Source organism: Balaenoptera physalus, assembly GCF_965194825.1.
Source record: "Balaenoptera physalus genome assembly, chromosome: 2".
Taxonomy (NCBI): domain Eukaryota; kingdom Metazoa; phylum Chordata; class Mammalia; order Artiodactyla; family Balaenopteridae; genus Balaenoptera; species Balaenoptera physalus.
This window is the reverse complement of record NC_138883.1, coordinates 61,203,328-61,227,755: the sequence shown is the minus strand read 5'-3', so window position 1 is coordinate 61,227,755 and position 24,428 is coordinate 61,203,328. Positions and strand designations below refer to the sequence as shown.

The following is a 24,428-nucleotide window of genomic DNA, read 5'->3' as shown; positions in this document are numbered from 1 at the left end:
AACTACTATATGCCATCTTTACCCTTTATTTTACTTATTAGCAAATGAGTGTGCCATAGAGCAAAGTGATACAATTGCATTTTCAAGTCATTCTATAAAATTCAGATTCTATGTAAATCAGACTGGTTTTCTGATCTGTTAATTTGAGGCAGTGCTCATAATCCCAAATAATCTTGGTTTAAAATTGGGTAATACCCAAAATATGTCTGTAAAGATACTTTCTTAAAGGCTTGGTGAGACGCACATTAAGTCAGTGAGACGTTTTTAAGAAACACAAAACAGGTGTAGGAGTGATATTTTGTGAGAATTTTTCATTAGGGCTTGGTATAGAGCTGGGGTGTCTGGGTGGTCTTCTTGGGGCCTCTGTGTCAGCTCTTCTCTGAGGGACTGAAGTCATGCTTCTGGAAGAGTATTTGGCTAGCAGGCATCTCATTGCTTAGGACCAAAGAACCTCAGGTTGGGCAGAGGTCATATATTTCAGTGGGCCTTGATTCTGTGTGAGTGTGGGTGAGAATCAGGGTAAGATTGGAGTCTTGTTATTTCCTTAGAGTTGTTGCATAATACAGGGGGGTAGCAGTATTTTCTGAGACAAGGGCCAGCGAAAATAATTTGCCATGCTTCACGTTTTTCTTAAGTCAGTTTGAGTTTCTTTTTCTAAATCTTCACTTATTACCTCTGCTTAATTTCAGTCACGCATTTTCATAGTCATTTGTTGTCAGAGAGAAAACATTGCATAACTTAAAACTTTGGAAGGACCAATAAAAAGATCATATTTGTACATTTACGTTTCCCAACAGAATGTGCTTGAGAAGCTTCCTGAAGCTGTATCACGTATTTTCCAGACTGAACAAGAGGACGTATCAGAATGGGGAGTCCCAGATGCAGAAAGCATATTATTTAAACCTCAGGAAACTTTGGAAGTTCAGTCAGCAGATGAATCAAGTAAACCTTTGGAAGGTGAACAGCCCATTGGTGATTCAGAAACAACCAAGCGGCTGTCTTTAAAGGTAAAACACTACTTATGTTGGAAACAGAGTTATGAGAGTTGAGGATGTGTAGGTATGAAGACATGGCCCAGAAAGGGCCAAGGCCTGTGCGAGGGTTCACCCTGAAAAAAGGGCCTTATATGTGAAAGCTGCTCCTTTGGGAAAAGGGGACTTCTGTTTTTTCAGAGATTTTAGTCTCAAACCTAATTGCAACTCCGGGGAGAGAATAAAGATTTTTAAGGAGTGAGGGAACCTCAGGGCTTTCAGAAATTGACCAAGAGTCTTCCTGTTACCATCTTGAGAGAGTCAGGAACTGTAGCCCAGGGACCTGGACTGAACTTTGTAGCCTTTGCCCCATTTAGGTTTATCCTACTCCCTGAGTTTTTTCCTACTGTGAGAATTTTCTTTTATTTATAATTTTATTCCACTTTATTTGTGCATAATTTTACCATATTTGTATATTGCCTTACTATTACTTAGTACATTTCTTTAATTTGAGTCACTTTTTGACTTGAATAAATGAGTTTATTTAAAAATAGATATATTATTATTAGGATTTTTAAAAAAGCCACTTTTTCCTGAACCACAGCTTACTGTCTTGATATTATCTCCAATAGTCTATTCTGACAGATTTAGATGGATACCCCTTCTTGGGTAAACAACTCTTCTAGTCAGTCCCTCTCCTTCTGGGTTTCCCTCTCCCCACCAATGACCATGATCCTACTACTGTGCTTCGCCCAAGTGAACTAGCCATTAACAGTTCTTCAAGTTTTGCCTCAAAATCCCAACTCTGAAACCTTAGATTTATCCATGGCCTTATTGTTTTCTTGCCTCTCACAAAATAATCAGCCTCCAGGGCCTAGATTCCTCCTAAATATTATTGCTTATAATTTTTTTCTTCTTTTTACAGTTGACCTTATGTCTGGATTAGTACAGTTGCCTCCTGGTTTTTATTCATTTCTCAAGTCCTACTTTCTTAGGTTCATCTTGCATGACACTAGCATACAGATCTTCCTGCAATAATAGATCATAAGGAAGATCCACAAGTAACAGGTGACACCACTGCTGTCGGGGGAAGGGACTTATGCTGTGATTGGTGAATGACTCCATCAGAAGTCGTGCTGTCTTCCTAAAGCTCACATTTGGGGTATGAAGTGAAGCCTGCCAAGGCTGAGTAACCCCACTCATTGCTAACTACTGCAGGTGCAGCCTGTGTGTTAGGCTGACACCTTCTAGGTGTGGAGAACTTAGAAGGCATCTTTTAAAACAATGGCATCTTGAAAGAGTGTTAGGTTTGTGGGTACAGGTAGTGTTTTTATGTATTCTCCTACCTGAACATTGGGACTTTGGAAATAAAAAGAGGGGCAAATGATTAGCTACTTAACTGTGTCAAAGAAGGAAATGGATTTTCTGATCAGTGATTTAACCACAATGGCCTGTTAGGAATTTGAATCCCTCATTGAAAAAGTCCCGTAATGTTCATTCTTTTGGTTTGCTGTGGCTGATATTAACTATTATTAAGAAATATGCAAAATTATTTATTTTTGGTAAAAACAGTCATTTCCTAAGGTAACTAGAATTACCATGAGTGCTTACCATGTTCCAGCCGTTTTGCTAAGTACTTTACATATGTTATCTTTTTATTTTCCCTGATAACAACCCTATTATTACTCTCATTTTATAGTTAAAAAAAAATGAGTCATGAAGAAGATAAATAATTTGCCCAGGTACAACCACATGGCTAAGTTGTAGAGTCAGGACTTGAACTGAGGTGGTCTAATTCTGGATCCTTCACTCTTTGCCGCTTTGCAGCACTGCCCTTTCATAACAACAATTAACAGGTATCTGGTTAAGTACAAGACTCACAGTGGCAAAAAATGACTATGGATGGAGTGTTCCTCACTTAACTAGGGGGAATGGTTTGATGAGAGAGACTTAGAGAACAGATTAAGAGGATTTCTAAACTGAAACCAGAAGTGTTTCAAAAGGAGGAGAAGAGAATGTCTGATAAGACTTTATGGTTTATAGTTGCGGGACACATCAGAAATGCCAGAGGAAATAGTGCTGGAAGTTTTCTGACTCATCCCACCAAATCTTCACCTTGGATTTCTTTTAGTTGTGGTAACATGTCAAGATCAGTCCTTACCCGTGAGCTTTACCCTGTTTGGACATTTGAGGCCATAACGTTAGTCTCTAGCATCTCTGGCACAGCAATGAGGAACAGTATACTCCAGCAAGCCAGGCCGGACTGGGGTGGGGGGGGGCAAGAAAACCTCTCCTGACATCACTCAGAGAAGTGGCACAGAGGTGTGATAAAGGAGAAATGCAGGACTTTCACTGCTCAGATGCATGCCAGACAGTCTCATTCAGCAAAAAAAAGTAGAGAATTTAATCAGTTGTTACTTTATTGACCATTTCTATCCTTAGAAGCTCATTAGTATGATAAAGGTTATTAGGTCTCTGGTCTAAGTCATGACCAACAAAAGGAGAAGTTAGATAATAGCGACTCTGTGAAGAAATGACTGACAGAAGAACCCATGAGAGGATTGTTGAGCATTTTAGGAGGGAAAAAGTCTGTAAAAAAATACATAGCTAGCACATGTCCTGAGATTCTAAGTGAAGGATGTTTCAGAGATGTGGGATACCCCAAACCCCGCTCCCCCGCCACCCCGCAAATTTTCACAAAACAATTTTGAGTGATCTATTGCATTCAGAGTTTTAAAAGTATACAGAAGATGAAAGAAGAAACACATATCCATAGATAAACATAAAAGTGGCATGTGGCTATAACAATTATATCAGGAGAGCTAAGATCCAAAATGGGTTGAGGCCTGTGCATAATGCTAAGAATAAGAAAGTTTTTTTTTGGTGTTAGTTTTGGAGCAAAGAGAGAAAAAAGGAAGGATAACCCTGTCATTATGGATGAATAGTGTGATGACAACGGATGACAGAGTGGTCTTAATTTATTTTTGGAGAAAGGTTGAGGTTTTAAATAAACAGAACTATGACAAAGAGAAAGGGAAGCTGATAAAATGGTACTTTGCTTCTCTTAAATCTGACAAGGAGGATGATCCTTAGTTTAGAAAGAAGAGAAAAGAATTGATAAAAGAAACTTGAAGCCCGAGATTGGTCAAAGATTTTAAGAGTTAACTTAGATATCTGATCCTGTTGGCTTAGATAGATAGGTTTAAGCCTGCTGTGCCCCTGTCAGCAGCCGCTTTGAGGTGCTGCTGCCACGGGAGAGGTGCTAGGAGCCTGGAGACCGGCAACTGCAAATCTGAGTTTTATTTTTTCTTTTAAGAATAAGAGTTATGGTTTCTGTAATGTGTGCACTGATCTTGGACAAAACTCTGGAATGATTAAATGAATCATTAAAATAATTGTGTTTGAACCCTTATAAAAGGAAGGAGTAATCACCTGGAGCCAGCATGGGTTCCCTAAGGGCAAGCCATGGAAGACCAACCTTATTACTTATTTACTTTTTTGAGAATTACTAGAACGAACATAAGAAAAGTGTCAGACCTGGGGGTCAACACACGAGTATCGTGGGGAAGAGCCTGGCATACCAGAAAACTTAATAAATATTAGTTATTGTTATTATCTTTTGGATTTCAGCAATCCATTTATGAAAGCCTCCTGATGACAATTTTGTAGACAAGACTACAATCGGGTGAACTGCCAGGTGGATTTATAACTAGTTATGCAAAGGACAATTAGTCATGAAAGTCCCTAGTGGAATGTTATAGGGCTGTGTCCAGTTCAGCTTATTTTCTGATAATTTGGTTGAGAATATGGAAGATTTACTGATTGGATTTGCAGGTAATGTCCAAAATGTGACTGGTAAGATTTGCTTGGTCAGACCTCAGGTGAAATTTAATTGGGATAAATGTATGTATGGTTCTTTCCTTGGTTCCACAAACTAAGAGCACAGATATGGGATGGCATGACTTAGAGCAAATGTGGACAAGACTTCACGGTTTTAAGTTATAATTTAGGTTTGTGATAGGAAGATATGTGCAATCATAATTTGCATTGATTGATGATTACCATAAAAGAGAATCATCTTTCTCCTGGTGGATCTGATCACATCACACCTCAAATATTGTGTTCAGATCTGGGTGTCCAACCCCAGGAGAGACACTGACAAATTGGAGACTGTTTGGAAGAGAGCGCTCAGGATGACAGAGTATTTCAAAACCGTGTCATGTGAGGTAGAGTTGAAGGGACTGGGAATGCTTATGTGGGGGAAAAGAACGCCCAGGGGAATCAACTGTATTCGAATATTTGTCTGTCAAATGGAAGAGAACCAGATCATTCCTGTATGATCCTGATGTTTGAATTGAGACTGGTGGATGTAAGTTGTTAGGCTCAATAATAAACAAACAAAAATTCTAACAACTGGAAAGATTTCGAAGAGAAAGTGGCTACCTTTGGATTTATCCAGGTCCTCTGTTTCTGACCATGTTCAAGTCAGGATGGATGGCCTTTGGTGGAGATAATATAGAGGAAATTCAAACATGAACTGGATGGTGAGATGGAATACCCGTACTCTGAGCTTTCCTTATTCATCATCACTTCCTACCGAAGACACTGCAATAGCTCTCTGCTTACAACTGCATCGAGCCCAAACCCTCTACCTAATTTAGAAGAACCTCCCTTTATCTGGCATCTTTCTATTTACTCAGTCATTCTCTGCTTTCCCCAAGGAACACCTCCCTGCTTTCTTCCTTAAATCTAGTCTCAGAAAAGGACAGAGCAACCCACAGAGAAAAATATCTTTAGATGAACTATTGCCATGAATTCTGCAAATTTCCTAAGGAATCTAGGAAAACAATACTCCTAATAGCTATAATGATTAAAAGGCAATTATTTAAGAGACAAAAATGCATTTGATTTTTCCCAAGCAGTAGAAATAGAAAAACAGTATAACTGTAGGAAGCATAAATTGGTAAACATTGTTCAAAATAGTTCTATAAAGCATTAAAGTTCATTTTGGCTTGTGCTTGCAACCAGCAGTCATGCCAAACTTTAAGTAGCTAAAGGTAAGTTCTATTAGAAATACCAATCAAGAAGAGTAGATTTATGGAGGGAAAAAAATCTTATATATTTTTTAATAGTTTTAAGGCAGTAAATAGAATATTATAAATAAATATGGTACTCGTATTTTTATTGCTATGAAGGTGTATATGGTAGAATTTAGGACAAAATTTAGAGGAAAATATCAACTCCACCTTTAGGATTTATATTCTGTTATAAAATACACATAGAAATTAGGAGTTTAAAAATACTGTGCACCATTAAATAGAGAGAAAGATCTAACGCTTGGCTACAGCTTTCCTTAACGGCGCACTTTATGTTTTTTCCAAGGTGAAATCATCAGAATTGTTGCAAATCAAAGGAAAAGAAGTTAAGCGAAGGCGGAAAAGTAAATTAGGAATTACACAACAGAGACAAAGAAAGATTTCAAAACCTCTGTGTGATCAAAACCTACCTAAAAAAAAGTAACTTCCTTAACTTTACAAATTTAAGTGTCTGAAGAGAAGTTATTCAATGACATAGCAATAGCTAGAATAAAAATGTTAACATATTAGATTTGATATTTTTGGTCACTGAAGTGCCTGATTTGGATTAACTGCTCATTATATTGGTTAATTTTGTTATGATAAAATAAAAGACAACCCAGCACAAAATGTCCATCGGCCAGTCGATTTGGAAATTTAGACGGCCTTATTTTTCTCTGCTATCATTTCATGTTTCATTCCCACCGCCCCACCACATATTTTCAATAGGATTTCTTATTACACAGGGGTGCAACCATAATTTTGAATAATACTGTGTAAATGCAGTTTAGGTTTATGGTCTATCTTTTGCCAGTCATCTTGTTGAAACTTATTTTCTCCTTATTTTTCCACTAGGTTTTTATGGGTTGGTTTATTCTAGATTCTTCTTCATTTAACTCTTTATGGGGGCTTAAACAAGCTTTAATTATTAGCTTTTGTTGTTGCTTAGGGCACTGAAAGGTGTGCAGGACATGGAAGAAAACCTTTTTATGGCCAGCCTAAACTTTGTAAATGGATATTACTCACAATTTAGTAGCTGAGAGTAGACTCATGGGAAAAGAATTCCAAAGTTTATGAAAGAGTCAAATTGGCATTTAAGTGACCCTGTACATGCCATTGCTTATCTGCATTGCTTTAAGCTCATTTAGTTAGCAAGATTATGTATTAAAACAAATAGTGACAGCAGACAACAAGTATTTTACCTTCAATAAATAGTTACTGTCAGATTATCAATGAAGCAGAAACTTCTTGATTTTTTTTTTCTAAAAAACCTTGCATTTAGTGCATTAGGCAAAGTAGTGTGGCCACACACAGAGACAGAGTCTTTTCTTTTTTATGTCTTAGTGTTTCAAAGAATGACAAATAGTCCTGTTTAAGGAGAGTGTGCTATAAAAACACACAGCCTTTCTTGAGCATGCCAAAAATATTTGTAGATCTTCTTGATATATATAGTACTGTGTTAATTCACTTACTGTGTTAATTCATTAAAACTGAAATCAGAAATCACCATTACAAAGAAATAAGAATGAGGTGCAGAGGAATAAAAACCTGATATTTAAAAAGTTTATATGATAAAAGAGAATTTTGGAAAATCTTTTATTCACTGCTCCTTTTTCCTTAATCAATTTTTTACCTAGCTCTTCTCACCAGTGACTAGCTTCCAAATTAAATTGTTTCCTTAGGAATTCAGCCATCCCTTGAAGACACAGTGTTATTTAGCTCAATAACCAAGGGAGATTCACTTGCAGATCTATATTATTAGAGTATGATGGGAACATAGGAATTCAGATTGGTTCTGATGCTTTTTTAAGGAAAAAAGAAAATCTGTAATGTAATCTCAAGAACATTCCACTAGCCAGGACCTGTCCCAGGTAGAATGAAGATGTAGGTGAGCTTGACATCAGAATTCACCTTTTTCTCTCCTCTTTTTCTTCCCAGTCCGTTCTTAGGAACCCTGAGTGCCTGGGATCTTTGACTTCCTGGAGACCCATTTTCACTCCCTGAGTTATGTCTCTTTGTCTCGGACATTTCCAAATGCTTTAGATTTACCTCTCTTTTCCTCCCCCACTTAAACATGTTCAAATTTCATGTCCTGTTTTTTTTGGGGGCCCTATGCTGTTTTGGAAATGACATAAACCACTCTCTATTAGTGATTCAATGATGTACATATTGTGCCTAGCAACGGGTTAGATGCTGTGCAGTGCAAATAAATAACAACAGCAATAAAAATAAACAGGCATTTCTTGAGAGTTCCAGAGACCAGGAACTGTTATTGTTATCAATTTTTATAAGGCAAGGGTTAAGAATTTTTGTTCTCACTTTGCAGAAGACCTTCAGAGAGACCAGTAATAGAGTTTGCAAGTGTTAGAATTAGGATTCTGATCCAGGCCCAGCTAACTCCAAAGTCTATATTTATACTATGCAAAGTCTATATTTATACTTTGCTTTATACTAGCATATTTATACTATGCTTCTATCCAGGTACGTGGAGTGGTCAGTGGACAGATCTGCATTAACCCATTAGATAAAGGGTCAGAATGGGTGGGACAAGAATGGGGGAATGTATGAAAAGAGATTTGTAAGAAAGAAAAAAAAGTAAAGTGTGCAGAGAAGTTTGTCCTTGAGTTATTGTTTGGAGAGTGTTTAGACATGGGCAAAAAGATAAGCAACATGTCCATAACTTAAAGAACTGAGAGGTCTTTCTGGCCCTGTGAATTGTCCTGGAGACAACACCTGCCATGTGAGAGACACTGTTTTAAATGCATTCATTCCTTTCTTTCTTAACGCACCTTTACCCAGGATGCACTAATGTTGTAATTCCCAGCTTACCAAATGTTGTTATTCTCAACTTACTGAGGTATAAAGAAATTAATTACTTGCTTATTGCCAAGTGATGACTTTAAACAGGATTTGAACAGAGGAAGTCTGACTGCAGAGTCTACATTCTTAAACACTATGCTAAAAGTAGGGCCAGATGCTGAGAGAATTGAAACTTAGAAAGAGGAAGTTAGATGCATGCAGCAAGCAACAAAAAACCATTGTGCTGGGGAGAGGAGTATTTGAAGATCAGTGTGATAGAACTTTGCAGGATGTATGGAGGGGGGAAGAGACAGGGTGCAGTGCTCAATCCAACTGGCAGACCTTTGCTCTGCAAGCTGAGGTGATGAGGTGACTGGAGTGTGGTAGAAGTGAGTGGGGAGAAGGAGCACACCTGAACAGCTCTGTCCAAGGGAGAAGCTCAGTTTTTCATTGGATAAGCAGGTGAAGGACAGAGGAGACAAAGATGATCCCAATGTTTTGTATCTTGAAGGTGAGGAATCTAGGTGAGATAGTGATACCAGACATGGGATTTGGGAGCCCTCAGCACAGAGGAAAGAGCTGAAACACTGAAGATGATTTTTCTAATGTGGAAAGAGTAGCTCAACCTTGGAAGCCCCATACCAGTTCGGAAGATAGTGAAAGAGAAACCAGTGACTAAGTCAAATTATGATGGATTTGAAAGGTAGATGGAGAGCTGGGATAGTGCAGGCTGAAAAAAGCTCATGGAGGAAGAGCAATTTCAAGAAGAGTCAACAGTATTGCCAGCTGTGGCTTGGAGGTCACAGAGACCACGATCTAAAGATCTAAAGTTCATTTGATTTGATTTGATGAAAAGGTCATTTGGTTAATGTAAGAATATAACTTTAGTAGGGAGGTGGGGATGGAGTAGTACCGGCTAAGGGCCACTTTCTCCTCAGGGGTCATTAATAGACGTTAATAGGAAAGAAATTTGACTATAGTTAGCAGCATTGTGTGTAGATCCTAGTAGCCACTCACTAATTTTGTGACCTATGCGAAATAAGCCTGCTCCAAAATAAGGATAATAATACCTCCCATGTAGTTTCATTGTGGCAGTTAGAGACGATGTGTGTGGATCGCCTAGCACAAAGTCTGGTACATAACAGATGCTCAAAAAGTATTTGTTGATTGGATGGGATGACAAGTGTGACAGTGGGGATTAAGAAAGCAGATCGTCATGCCCTCTTCTCTATTTTGGAAAGGCAGGAAAGAGGCAAGTTCTAGCATGGTGGGAAAGAAGGTGCTATGTTAACTTAGAGAGACCCAGGTTTCCACTGATGCTAGTTAATGGATAATGTACTGTATTGTTGTGCTTCTTCAGGGACACGAGCATTTGTGCAAAGTAGCAAAGAAGTAACGTATGATTGCTGGTTATGGTGTCACTGACTGAGTTACAGAGTTCAGGAGAGAAGAGATTTGGGTGGGGTGGGATGATAATGAGTTTGCTTTTAGACCTGTTGATTCTGAGATATCTGTAGGATATATAGGTTGAGATCTTCAGCAGGCAATTGTATATATAGCTGAAGATGTGGTCAATGGCCTGAGATTGTAATATTAAATTTTTTGTAAACTACTATACTAGTTTTAAATGTGATCTCTCCTACATTTAGACCTCTTTTTTTAGAGCCTGAACTAAACTGTCAATGTGAATGTATTTTGCATCTAAAGAGCACAAAATGATAAAAAGAGACCCGCTTTCTTATCTCTCTGGCAGAATTCCAAGAGACTACTCCACTCGGACCCTTCACGATCTGTGCGCCACTATCCCAGCCCAAGAGCTGCCCATTGACTTGCGCCTGGCTTCTCGAGTGTATCATACAGCCGACAAGAAAGGCCACAATACTGTACTTGGAGTATGTGGAACCTCTTTCTTAGATGATCGCTATACAGATGAAGAGCAAAGGGATAGGTAAGAGCTCCACTGGTAATTTTGTTTTAAACTAGATTTAAACGGCCAAAGAATTTCTGCCTTTGAGGCTTAGATTTTGAAGACTTGCTTCTGAAAGGAGCAGTTTTGGTCCTTTCCATTCCTTCCCAGTACATACACAGTCTAGGTCAGTGTCTTCATTTTCTGCCATTATTGACATGAACCATGCCCTATCGTAAGGTAACTTTAGTTTAGTGGTTTATGGTTCCCAAAGAGTGTCGCATACTTGATCTCATTTGTTCTTTGTAACAACTCTGTGGAGTACAGATGTGGAAATTGAAGCTTATAAGAACCAAACAACTTTGCCAGGCTTATACAACTAAGAACATCACCGATTTAGGAGTTGAAGCCAGTTTTTAGATTTCACCATCATTGGGCATGCTTGGGTCCAGGGATCATGTACAAATATCATTTCCTCTGGACCTGTTTCCATTTCTCCTTGTGTCTCACTTTCCTTTGGAATGTGAGTATTCTTTTATGGAGAGTATATAATTTATAGCATCCTCAAATGAGAGGAGAAAAGGGAAGGGGGCTAACATTTATTTAACAGGAACTGTATTCCTTGCACTGTGCTGTGTGCTTTGCATCTTTCCTGTTTAAATCTTCAATCATAAGGGAGAAGTCATAATTTCCATTTTATTCATGGAGAAACTTAGGCTTTATAATGTCAGGTAACCTGCCCAAGTTTTATCTCTAGATAGTGATTAGAATCCAGATTTGTGGGACTTCCCTGGTGGTCTAGTGGTAGAGAATCCGCCTTCCAATGCAGGGGACGCGGGTTTGATCCCTGGTCAGTGAACTAAGATCCCACATGCCGTGGGGCAACTAAGCCCGCATGCCACAAATACTGAGCTCGTGCACCTCAACTGGAGAGCCCGTGTGCCGCAAACTACAGAGCCCATGCGTCTTGGAGCCTGTGTGCCACAACTAGAGAGAGAAAACCTGCACTCCACGAGAGAGAAGCCCACGAGCTACAACGAAAGATCCTGCATGTCTCAACAAAAATCCCCCATGTCGCAACTAAGACCTGACACAGCCAAAAAAAAAGAATCCAGATTTGTTTAACTTAATTTTTCTCAAACTTTTTTTTTTCATTATCACCCCAGTAAGAAGGCTTTTTAGACTCCCCCACCCAGCTTCCCCTCTCCATTATATTGTAGTGCTCTAGATATACTGTATATCTGTTTATGGTACTGTATGTATATCTGTGCCTTACTTATACATAAAAAGAGTAAGCTTTTTCACCCCCTGCCCTCCCCAGCCACTAATTTTCACTCCCTTGGGGGGTGATATCACCTGCACATAGAGAATGCATACTCTAAAGTTTCTTGTCTTTCAGAAGAGCTGGTAAGAATCCTGAAAAATCATCTATAACAGGTTTTTAAAATACTCAAATATTAAATATTAAGTTAAATTTAAGTAGATGTATGTTTAGTGTTATATTTGAACTATTCTAGATATATAAGAATAATATTTTAAAAGATCACTTTTAATTAACACTATCAAAAAATTGTAAGTAACTAATCCACACTTTTCATGCTATATTCTGATCCCATTTCCTCAAACTTTACCTTTAGTAAAAATTGTTAACACTTTACTGCGTTCTTTTAAGGCTTAAAGTCATGGTTTCCCTGTGTTTAGTAATCACAATGCCATTCGGTATGAATCCCCAAAAGAAGTTCATTCTCACGTTTATTTTCTGTTAGGCAAAAAGATTTTTTAAGGGATTTATGTGTTATTCATAATTTTATGAATAAAATTATATGTGAAGAATTTTAGAAATTTCAGAATTGCTCCAGCAATTATAGAATTGCTTCTATAATCTGGTAGATTATAGAAGTTCCATATGACTTCTTTGGAATGTCTTTGAAAAGCCTAAAGCTGAGAGTGGACATAAAGACGTAAACATAATCCAGTAGTTATGAAACTACTATATTGAGTCATTTCTATTAGCACTCTGCAAGTCAAGCATCCTTGGCTTACAGCTTCTATTATTCATGCAAAGTGTTAAAAATACTGATTTCTTTCCAATTCTAAATTTTTTTTTCAAGTAGGTCTCACTTTCTTTTTCCAAGAGAGTCAATAAATGTTCTATTTGATGATGATAATTCTTGGCAATTTGTTCCTAAGTACCAAATAAGAAGTTAATTTAAGTACTGAATATTTAATTCTCTGGCATCCATCTCTTGAGGATTACCTTGCTAAACATAGCTTAACCTTTTCAAAATATATCTGTCTGCTGAGCCTACAAGTTCAGAGAAATGTATAATTTTTTCTGCACTAATAAGTTGTCTCAAGAAAGGTAATTGTGAATACAAAATGAATACCCTTTCACTTGGTGGCTTTTTGGTTTTTCTGTGCAATGAACAGTTCCACAAAGCATAATACTTGTGTTTATATAGTTTTAATGCTTTCCTAATTTTGCACATAGTAACTGTTATTTGTGGGAAACACCAAGGATATTTTAATGGGATAGTGTGGGTGCATAAGTTTATTTAAAATAGCAATGTACTGTTCAAACATGTTTATTTTGCTAAATAGCAGTTCTGATTAGAACTATAAAAATATTCCATATTGATCATATTTTTGCTTTTAAAGTTTCTGTATTGTAAAGAGAAGTTTATAGACATCTAAGAATTAGAACTCTTAGCATGGAATTTTAGATTTTGGGTTTTAAAATAAGGGAAATTATTAAAAGTGTTTAAACACTTAGTGTTAACAGTTTGGTGAGTAACCTTCTGAACACCTCTGTGTAAACATGTGTTTAAACCATAGATGGCATTCTATAGACTTATATTTTCCACTCTAGGTTATGTGTGAACATTTAAATTACTTCATAATATTTGCTAAATTAACCATGCTGCAGTGTAAGAAAATTCCCAGGTGTGGAATTATTTATTAAAATTTTTGGTTTAAAAATTTTGATGCATATTGCTGAAGTTCTCTCCAGAAAAATCATACCAGTTTATATGCTTACCAACAATTTATGATATTGTTCATTTCCTTTCAACCTGGCCAAACCACTAATTGTCAATCTTCTGGATCTTTTCCTAATCTGATAAAGAGAAATATCTCTTTATTTATTGTTTTATTCATTTCTAATAAGATTGAGCATACTTTTGGATGTCTCTTGGTTATTTGTTTTTCTCCTTTTGAGAATTACCAATTCATATTCTGTTATCATTCATCTTTTTCTTATAGATTTATAAGTGATCTTTTTACATTAAAGATTTTTATCATATATAATGTAGAGTTTAAAAAATTGTTTTGCTTGCTTTTCAGTTTTGTTTATGTTGTTTTATGCTATCCAGAAGTTGTATGCTAATACAGAAGTAGTGAAAACTGGCAATAGTTCCCTTTATGTGTTCTAGTCTTGGTGTCATTCTTAGAAAGGGCTTTTCTACACTTCGATTTAAATATATTCTGTTGGGGCTTCCCTGGTGGCACAGTGGTTAAGAATCTGCCTGCCATTGCGAGGTACACAGGTTTGATCCCTGGTCCGGGAAGATCCCACATGCCGCGGAGCAACTAAGCCCATGCGCCACAACTACTGAGCCCGTGCTCTAGAGCCCGCAAGCCACAACTACTGAGCCCACGTACTACAACTACTAAAGCCTGTGCTCCTAGAGCCCGTGCTTCTCAACAAGAGAAGCCACGACAATGAGAAGCCTGTGCACTGTAATGAAGAGTAGCCCCCACTCACCACAACTAGAGAAAGCCAGCACACAGCAACGAAGACCCAACATAGCCAAAAAACAAACAAATAAATAAATTTAAATAAATATATTCTGTCATATTTTCTTCTAGTAATTTTATGGCTTTCTTTTAAAAAATTAAATCTTTGATTCATCTTTAATTAGTTTGATAAGAAGAATAAGCATTAATGTTTCTTTCCCAAATGACTAGCCAATTGCACAATATCGTTTATTCAATAAATCCTCTTTTTCTCACTAATTTGAAATGCCAACTTTTCATACCTTAAATTCAAATGTGTTATCAAGACTATTTATGGACTTACATTCTATTTCACTGATTTTTCTATGTAAAATGGCTTGTGTATTTTGTTGACCCACCATCAAGAGAGAGCTGGTGGCAAAAATGCTGTCTTGGCAAACATTGGCTGACCTTCTCAAGTCAGGTACCCTTATAGCCAGCTTCTGGTGGTAAGCAGTGCTTAGACTATAGATCCCAGATTTAGCCCTCAACTCAACTTCAAACTACAAGGGAAATTCCTAGTCACATTTTAGAAAAACATGTACAGTTTTATACATTAAAACAGCAGTGACTACAACAACAAAAATTAGAAAAGCAAAAGTTAAATGTCAGAATTCAAAGTTTAATTTCATTTATTATTTTGCTACAAAATAATAATAAAAATACAAATATGCAAGAAAATACAAAAAAGGAAAACAGTTACTCAAAATCCTGCCATCCAGAGATAATACTATTCTTAAGTATATGATTCCAGACTTATCTGTATGCAAATAAATCATATGGAACAAAACTTGGATAATGCTATGTAAATAATGTTTTGTAACCTGATTTTTAAAACTTATTATGTTGTAATTATCTTTCTATGTCACGAAGTACAGATCTGAATAATCATTTAAATTGATCAGTAAATATTTTTTGTGTACCTACTGTGTGGCAGGCATTGAGTTAGGTACTAGGTAAGCATCTGCAAACAAGGGAAACGTAATCCCTGCCCTCAGGGAATTTGGAGATTAGCAGAGAAGAAAGGTGGTGAATTAATTATTGTGAATGTGACAATTAATATGCAGATGTGCAGTGTATGGAAGCATGTAAGAAGAGTTCCCAATTATCTGGGGGAGATTGAGGAAATGATACTTAAATCGAAATCTGAGGAATAAATAGAAGATAGCTAGGAAGAGGGGAAAGAATTGTTTTAGTTTCTTGCTACTCAAAAGTATAGTTCACAGACCAGCAGCATCACCATCACCTGGAAGCTTGTTAAAAATACAGGTGATTTGTATGCACATTGAAGTTTGAGAGTCTGTGCTGTGGACAGTTGGAACCCATTTGAGAATTGGAAAGATGTCAAGCAGTAGTGAATAGGAAGAGCAGTGATGCAGTTGATGCTGGAGAGGACACAAGAGTCAGATTATGTAGGATTTATGGATGCTCTCTATGTGTATGTGAGAGCATGTCTGTGAGGACTTGGGGGAGAGATTTTTATTCACAGTATATGGAGACATCACTGATAGGATTTTTTGAGGAAGAATGACATGATCAGATTTGCTTTAAGATATCACAGTTCTCATCGTGACTTCTCAGTAGCACTTAACACAGTTAATCACTTGCTCTTCCATATAACACCTTTATCCCTTGGCCTCAGGACTGCATTCTCTCTTGGTTCTATTCCTGCCTCCTTTGCTATGTCTTCTTAGTCTCTCTTGCTGGTATCTCCTCATCTCTTGACTTCAAAACATTGGAGTGCCCAAAGCTTATCCTTGGACCTAGGATTTTCTCCTCTAACTATACCCTCAAAGTGATCTTATCCAGGACTATGGCTTTAAATATGATCTATATGCTGATAACTATTATTAACTAAGATAAATGATTAAGGACTGTAATTGTCCTTATAATAACTAAAAACTGAAAACAACTTAAGTGTCCATCAATGGAAGACATTTTATAGTGCATCCAATGATAGGATGTATTGGAATTGCAGTAAAGAATAAGGTAGAGCTCTGTGTGCTGAAACAAGTTAGAACTAAGTATATAAACAGATATGTGATTATGTACAACAAACTTTTTACGTGGAAGAAAATTCAGGAAACTGTTAACTGTGATCCTTCTGTTTTCCTTGTAGATTGTACACCAAATGGATGAAAAGTGAAACTCAACTTATTTTTTGCTTTATTTATATGGTATATGTTTGCCCTTTCTTTTACTTTCAATTTTTCTTAGTTGTGTCCCTTGTAGATTGCATAGTATTGAACAATTTTTTAAGCCAATCAGAAATGAATTCTCTTATAGTAGGTTGGATCACCCCATATTCATTTATTGTCATATCAGATGCATTTGATATTATTCTTGTCATCTTATTTTGTAGTCTCTCTCTTTCTCTTTTGCTTCTTTGCTCTTTCCTATAATCTGACATATTTGTCAACATTTGTCTATGTGTTTTTTGTTTGTATCATTGTCTTATATCTAATATTGTGAGACAGAAATCTGAAATTTAAATCTTATTTTATTTGCATGTAATTTATTTCTTCTCCACTCCTAGATGCTTATAGGGTTTAAATTTTGCTTTAAATTAAATAATTTCACTAGCGTATGTTTGGGAGTCGATTGTTTCCTAATTACTTTTTCCTGCTACATGGAAAGCCCTTTTGATATGCAAATACAGCTCTTCAGTTTAGGGCTTTTTCTGTTTTATTTCGAATAGTGTTTTCATTCTGTTTATTTGGTACATTTCTTCAGGAATATCAGTTAGCCATATGTTGCATCTTCACTATCCGTCACCTACATTTATCATCTCCTTGCCTACATTCATCTCTCAAACCTATGTTCTATATCAATGGTTTCATTTTCTGAGATGTAAATTTAAAAAATTTGTTCTAATTACCACTTTTTATCACTATGGCATTTTTCTTATTTGTTCTTAATTCTATCAGACTCTTAAGAAAAATCCAAGTCTTTTGTTTTATCTGAACTTTTACCTGTTTCATGAAAGCATTAAAAAAATTTATTTTGATAGCCCAGAGTAGACCCTTTCAAAATATTTTTTGATTTCTATAATAAAACTCTTCTAAAAGAATGTTCTTCATATAATTTTTTGAATATTATATTTCTTTCTTATGCTTTGCAGACTCTCTTCATATAACTCATATTGGATTTTCCAGTGTACTCGTCTTTGAATGAAGATAGGCCATTTCTGGCTGCCCAAAGTTAATATCAGATAGCTTTACCTGGCAATTCTTTTTTTTTTTTTAATTAATTAATTTATTTTTTAACATCTGTATTGGAGTATAATTGCTTTACAGTGGTGTGTTAGTTTCTGCTGTATAACAAAGTGAATCAGCTATACATATACATATATCCCCATATCTCCTCCCTCTTGCGTCTCCCTCCCACCCTCCCTATCCCACCCCTATAGGTGGACACAAAGCACCTAGCTGATCTCCCTGTGCTATGTGGCTGCTTCCCACTAGCTATCTATTTTACATTTGGTAGTGTATATATGTCCATGCCACTCTCTCACTGCGTCCCAGATTACCATTCCCCCTCCCTGTGTCCTCAAGTCCATTCTCTATATCTGCGTCTTTATTCCTGTCCTGCCCCTAGGTTCTTCAGAACCTTTTTTTTTTTTTTGGATTCCATATATATTTGTTAGCGTACGTTATTTATTTCTCTCTTTCGGACTTACTTCACTCTGTATGACAGACTCTGGGTCCATCCACCTCACTACAAATAATTCAATTTTGTTTCTTTATATGGCTGAGTATATATGCCACAGTTTCAATTTCAGTGCTTGTGATTGGTCTGTTTATATTTTCTATTTCTTCCTGGTTCAGTCTCAGAATGTTGTGCTTTTCTAAGAATTTGTTCATTTCTATGCCATATCTATGTGCCACATCTTCTTTATCCATTTATGTGTCGATGGACACTTAGGTTGCTTCCATGTCCTGGCTATTGGAAATAGAGCTGCCATGAACATTGTGGTACATGACTCTTTTTGAATTATGGTTTTCTCAGGGTATATGCCCAGTAGTGGGATTGCTGGGTCGTATGGTAGTTCTATTTTTAGTTTTTTAAGGAACCTCCATACTTTTCTCCATAGTGGCTGTATTAATTTACATTCCCACCAACAGAGCAAGAGGGTTCCATTTTCTCCACACCCTCTCCAGCATTTATTATTCGTAGATTTTTTGATGATGTCCATTCTGACCGGTGTGAGGTGATACCTCATTGTAGTTTTGATTTACATTTCTCTAATGGTTAGTGATGTTGAGCATCCTTTCATGTGTTTGTTGGCAATCTGTATATTTTCTTTGGAGAAATGTCTATTTAGGTCTTCAGCCCATTTTTGGGTTGGGTTATTTGTTTCTTTGATATTGAGCTGCATGAGCTGCATGTATATTTTGGAGATTAATCCTTTGTCAGTTGCTTCATTTGCAAATATTTTCTTCCATTCTGAGGATTGTCTTTTCATCTTGTTTATGTTTTCCTTTGCTGTGCAAATGCTTTTAAGTTTCATTAGGTCCCATTTGTTTATTTTTGTTTTTATTTCCATTTCTCTAGGAGGTCTATCAAAAAGGATCTTGCTGTGATTTATGTCACAGAATGTTCTGCCTATGTTTTCCTCTAAGAGTTTTATCGTGTCTGGACTTACTTTTAGGTCTTTAATCCATTTGGAGTTTACTTTTGTGTATGGTGTTAGGGAGTATTCTAATTTCATTCTTTTACATGTAACTGTTTTCCTAGCACCGCTTATTGAAGAGGCTGTCTTTTCTCCATTGTATATTCTTGCCTCCTTTATCAAAAATAAGGTGACCATACATGCGTGGGTTCATCTCTGGGCTTTCTATCCTGTTCCATTGATGTATATTTCTGTTTTTGTGCCAGTAACATACTGTATTGATTACTGTAGCTTTGTAGTATAGCCTGAAGCCCAGGAGCCTGATTCCTCCAGCTCAGTTTTTCTTTTTCAAGATTGCTTTGGCTATGTGGGATCTTTTGTGTTTCCATAGAAATTGTGAAATTTTTTGTTCTAGTTCTGTGAAAAATGCCATTGGTAGTTTGATAGGGATTGTATTGAATCTGTAGATTGCTTTGGGTGGTATAGTCATTTTCACAATATTGATTCTTCCAATCCAAGAACATGGTATATCTCTCCATCTGTTTGTATCATCTTTAATTTCTTTCATCACTGTCTTATAGTTTTCTGCATACAGGTCTTTTGTCTCCTTAGGTAGGTTTATTCCCAGGTACTTTGTTCTTTTTGTTGCAGTGGTATATGGGAGTGTTTCCTCAATTTCTCTTTCAGAGTTTTCATCATTAGTGTATAGGAATGCAAGAGATTTCTGTGCATTAATTTTGTATCCTGCTACTTTACTAGATTCATTGATTAGCTCTAGTAGTTTTCTGGTAGCATCTTTAGGATTCTCTATGTATAGTATCATGTCATCTGCAAACAGTGACAGCTTTACTTCTTCTTTTCCGATTTGGATTCCTTTTATTCCTTTTTCTTCTTTGATTGCTGTGGCTAAAACTTCCAAAACTATGTTGAATAACAGTGGTGGGAGTGGGCAACCTTGTCTTGTTCCTGATCTTAGTGGAAATGGTTTCAGTTTTTCACCATTCAGAACAATGTTGGCTGTGACTTTGTCATATATGGTCTTTATTTTGTTGAGGTAAGTTCCCTCTATGCCTACTTTCTGGAGAGCTTTTATCATAAATCGGTGTTGAATTTTGTCAAAAGCTTTTTCTGCATCTATTGAGATGATCATATGGTTTTTCTCCTTCAATTTGTTAATATGGCTTATCACATTGATTGATTTGCATGTACTGAAGAATCCTTGCATTCCTGGGATAAACCCCACTTGATCATGGTGTATGATCCTTTTCATGTGCTATTGGATTCTGTTTGCTAGTGTTTTGTTGAGGATTTTTGCATCTATGTTCATCAGTGATATTGGCCTGTAGTTTTCTTTCTTTGTGACATCTTTGTCTGGTTTTGGTATCAGGGTGATGGTGGCCTCATAGAATGAGTTTGGGAGTGTTCCTCCCTCTGCTATATTTTGGAAGAGTTTGAGAGGGGTAGGTGTTAGCTCTTGTCTAAATGTTTGATAGAATTCGCCTGTGAAGCCATCTGGTCCTGGGCTTTTGTTTGTTGGAAGATTTTTAATCACAGTTTCAATTTCAGTGCTTGTGATTGGTCTGTTTATATTTTCTATTTCTTCCTGGTTCAGTCTCAGAAGGTTGTGCTTTTCTAAGAATTTGTCCATTTCTTCCAGGTTGTGCGTTTTATTGGCATATAGTTGCTTGTAGTAATCTCTCATGATCCTTTGTATTTCTGCAGTGTCAGTTGTTACGTCCTCTTTTTCATTTCTAATTCTATTGATTTGAGTCTTCTCACTTCTTTTTGTGATGAGTCTGGATAATGGTTTATCAATTCTCAAAGAACCAGCTTTTAGTTTTATTGACCTTTGCTATCATTTCCTTCATGTCTTTTCCATTTATTTCTGATCTGATCTTTATGATTTCTTTCCTTCATCTAACTTTGGGATTTTTTTGCTCTTCTTCTTTCTCAAATTGCTTTAGGTATAAGGTTATGTTGTTTATTTGAGATGTTTCTTGTTTCTTGAGGTAAGATTGTATTGCTGTAAACTTCCCTCTTAGAACTGCTTTTGCTGCATCCCATATGTTTTGGGTCGTCGTGTTTTCATTGTTATTTGTTTCTAGGTATTTTTTGACTTCCTCTTTGATTTCTTCAGTGATCTCTTGGTTGTTTAGTAGTGTATTGTTTAGCCAGCATGTGTTTGTATTTTTTAACAGATGTTTTTCCTGTAATTGATATCTAGTCTCATAGCGTTATGGTTGGAAAAGATACTTGATACGATATCAATTTTCTTAAATTTACCAAGGCTTGATTTGTGACCCAAGATGTGATCTATCCTGGAGAATGTTCCATGAGCACTTGAGAAGAAAGTGTATTCTGTTGTGTTTGGATGGAAAGTTCTGTAAATATCAATTAAGTTCATCTTGTTTAATGTATCATTTAAAGCTTGTGTTTCCTTATTTATTTTCATTTTGGATGATCTATCCATTGGTGAAAGTGAGGTGTTAAAGTCCCCTACTATGATTGTGTTACTGTCGATTTCCCCTTTTATGGCTGTTAGCATTTACCTTATGTATTGAGGTGCTGTTATGTTGGGTGCATAAATACTTACAATCATTATATCTTCTTCTTGGATTGATCCCTTGATCAATATGTAGTGTCCTTCTTTGTCTCTTGTAATAGTCTTTATTTCAAAGTCTATTTCGTCTGATATGAGAATTGCTACTCCAGCTTCCTTTTGATTTCCATTTACATGGAATATCTTTTTCCATCCCCTCACTTTCAGTCTGTATGTGTCCCTAGGTCTGAAGTGGGTCTCTTGTAGACAGCATATATACAGGTTTTGTTTTTGTATCCATTCAGCCAGTCTGTGTCTTTTGGTTGGAGCATTTAATCCATTTACATTTAAGGTAGTTATTGATATGTATGTTCTTATTACCATTTTCTTAATTGTTTTGGGTTTGTTTTTGTAGGTCTTATCCTTCTCTTGTGTTTCCTGCCTAGGGAAGTTCCTTTAGCATTTGTTGTAAAGCTGGTTTGGTGGTGCTGAATTCTCTTAGCTTTTGCTTGTCTGTAAAAATTTTAATTTCTCTGTCGAATCTAAATGAGTTCCTTGCTGGGTAGAGTAATCTTGATTGTAGTTTTTTCCTTTTCATCACTTTAAATATGTCCTGCCACTCCCTTCTGGCTTGCAGAGTTTCTGCTGAAAGATCAGCTGTTAACCTTATGTGGATTCTCTTGTATGTTATTTGTTGCTTTTCCCTTGCTGCTTTTAATATTTTTTCTTTGTATTTAATTTTTGATAGTTTGATTAATATGTGTCTTGGTGTGTTTCTCCTTAGATTTATCCTGCATGGGACTCTCTGCGCTTCCTGGACTTAATTGACTATTTCCTTTCCCATATTAGGGAAATTTTCAACTATAATCTCTTCAAATATTTTCTCAGTCCCTTTCTTTTTCTCTTTTTCTCTTTTTCTTCTGGGACCCCTATAATTCGCATGTTGGTGAGTTTAATGTTGTCCCAGATGTCTCTGAGACTGTCTTCAATTCTTTTCATTCTTTTTTCTTTATTCTGCTCTGTGGTAGTTATTTCCACTATTTTGTCTTCCAGGTCACTTATCTGTTCTTCTGCCTCAGTTATTCTGCTATTGATTCCTTCTAGAGAATTTTTAATTTCATTTATTGTATTGTTCATCATTGTTTGTTGGCTCTTTAGTTCTTCTAGGTCCTTGTTAAACATTTCTTGTATCTTCTCCATTCTGTTTCCAAGATTTTGGATCATCTTTACTATCATTACTCTGAATTCTTTTTCAGGTAGACTGCCTATTTCCTCTTCATTTTTTTGGTCTGGTGGGTTTTTACCTTGCTCCTTCATCTGCTGTGTATTTCTCTGTCTTCTTATTTTGCTTAAATTACTGTGTTTGGGGTCTCCTTTTTGCAGCCTTCAGGTTTGTAATTCCCGTTGTTTTTGGTGTCTGACCCCAGCTGGCAAGGTTGGTTCAGTAGGCCTCCTGGTGGAGGGGCCTGGTGCCTATGTTCTGGTGGATGAGGCTGGATCCAGTCTTTCTGTTGGGCAGGACTGCATCCAGTGGTGTGTTTTGGGGTGTCTGTGAACTTATGATTTTAGGCAGCCTCTCTGCTAATGGGTGGGGTTGTGTTCCTGTCTTGCTAGTTGTTTGGCATGGGGTGTCCAGCACTGTAGCTTGCTGATCTTTGAGTGGAGCTGGGTCTTAGTGTTGAGATGGAGATCTCTGGGAGAGCTTTTACTGTTTGACATTATGTGGAGCTGGGAGGTCTCTGGTGGAGCAATGTCCTGAATGTCGGCTCTCCCACCTCAGTTACTCAGGCTTGACACCCGGCCGGAGCAGCAAGACCCTGTCAGCCACATGGCTCATGAACAACTGCAAGTATTGGAAGTACTATTTGATCAAGTAGGTTGTCCAGCAATTCTCAGGGATTCTTTTTGCAGTGACCTGTCTGAAGTGCTGAACAAGCCAGGAAAATGCCCTTGGAAGATGTCAGATTGGGGCCCCAGGTTCACCTCCAGAAGGCCACTTCGCTGCAGGTAAGCCTTTGGCCTCTTAGATGGCCCCTGGGGCAAGGCACTGTTCCAGTGTGCCTCTGAGCAGGGAGAGAAGCGAATCTTCCACGAGGGGTGGGGCTTGCCTACCTGGAAATTCTTGATTGTTCATTTTGGAAGCATTAGAGTACTACTTTTAAATTTATTTATTTATTTATTTATTTTTGGCTGTGTTGGGTCTTCGTTTCTGTGCAAGGGCTTTCTCTAGTTGTGGCAAGCGGGGGCCACTCTTCATCGCAGTGCACGGGCCTTTCACTGTCGTGGCCTCTCTTGTTGTGGGGCACAGGCTCCAGACGCGCAGGCTCAGCAGTTGTGGCACACGGGCCTAGCTGCTCCGCGGCATGCGGGATCTTCCCAGACCAGGGCTCGAACCCGTGTCCCCTGCATTGGCAGGCAGATTCTCAACCACTGCGCCACCAGGGAAGCCCGAGTACTACTTTTAGATCTTAAGTAGGAGAACCAGGAGATGCAGGTTTATATTACTATGGTAAAGATTATTCTAGGTTTTTTTCCTGTGCATGTACATATATTACATATACATACATTTTACAAAAATGACATTAAAGATGTTGTTTTGACAGGTTATAATCCTTTGAGGATTTTTATTTTAAAACTGAAGGACAGACATATGGGTAATTATTTTGACTTATCTTTACTACTTATAGTTTACAAATCAACTATATAAAATGAGCTTCCATTAGAAAGATTTTATCTGGCCCCCCTCCCAAAT

The 24,428-nt window shown here is 37.2% G+C and overlaps 1 protein-coding gene across 1 annotated transcript in view; it reads left to right on the top strand.

Annotated features, from left to right (window-relative positions):
• The window catches only part of TTC6 (tetratricopeptide repeat domain 6), a 209,006-nt gene that overhangs the window by 72,823 nt on the left and 111,755 nt on the right, over positions 1-24,428 (top strand). The window contains exons 4-5 of the mRNA XM_082449105.1: positions 798-1,007; positions 10,540-10,793. Of these exons, the coding sequence (XP_082305231.1) occupies positions 798-1,007; positions 10,540-10,793 (464 nt within the window). The remainder of the gene's footprint in view (positions 1-797; positions 1,008-10,539; positions 10,794-24,428) is intronic.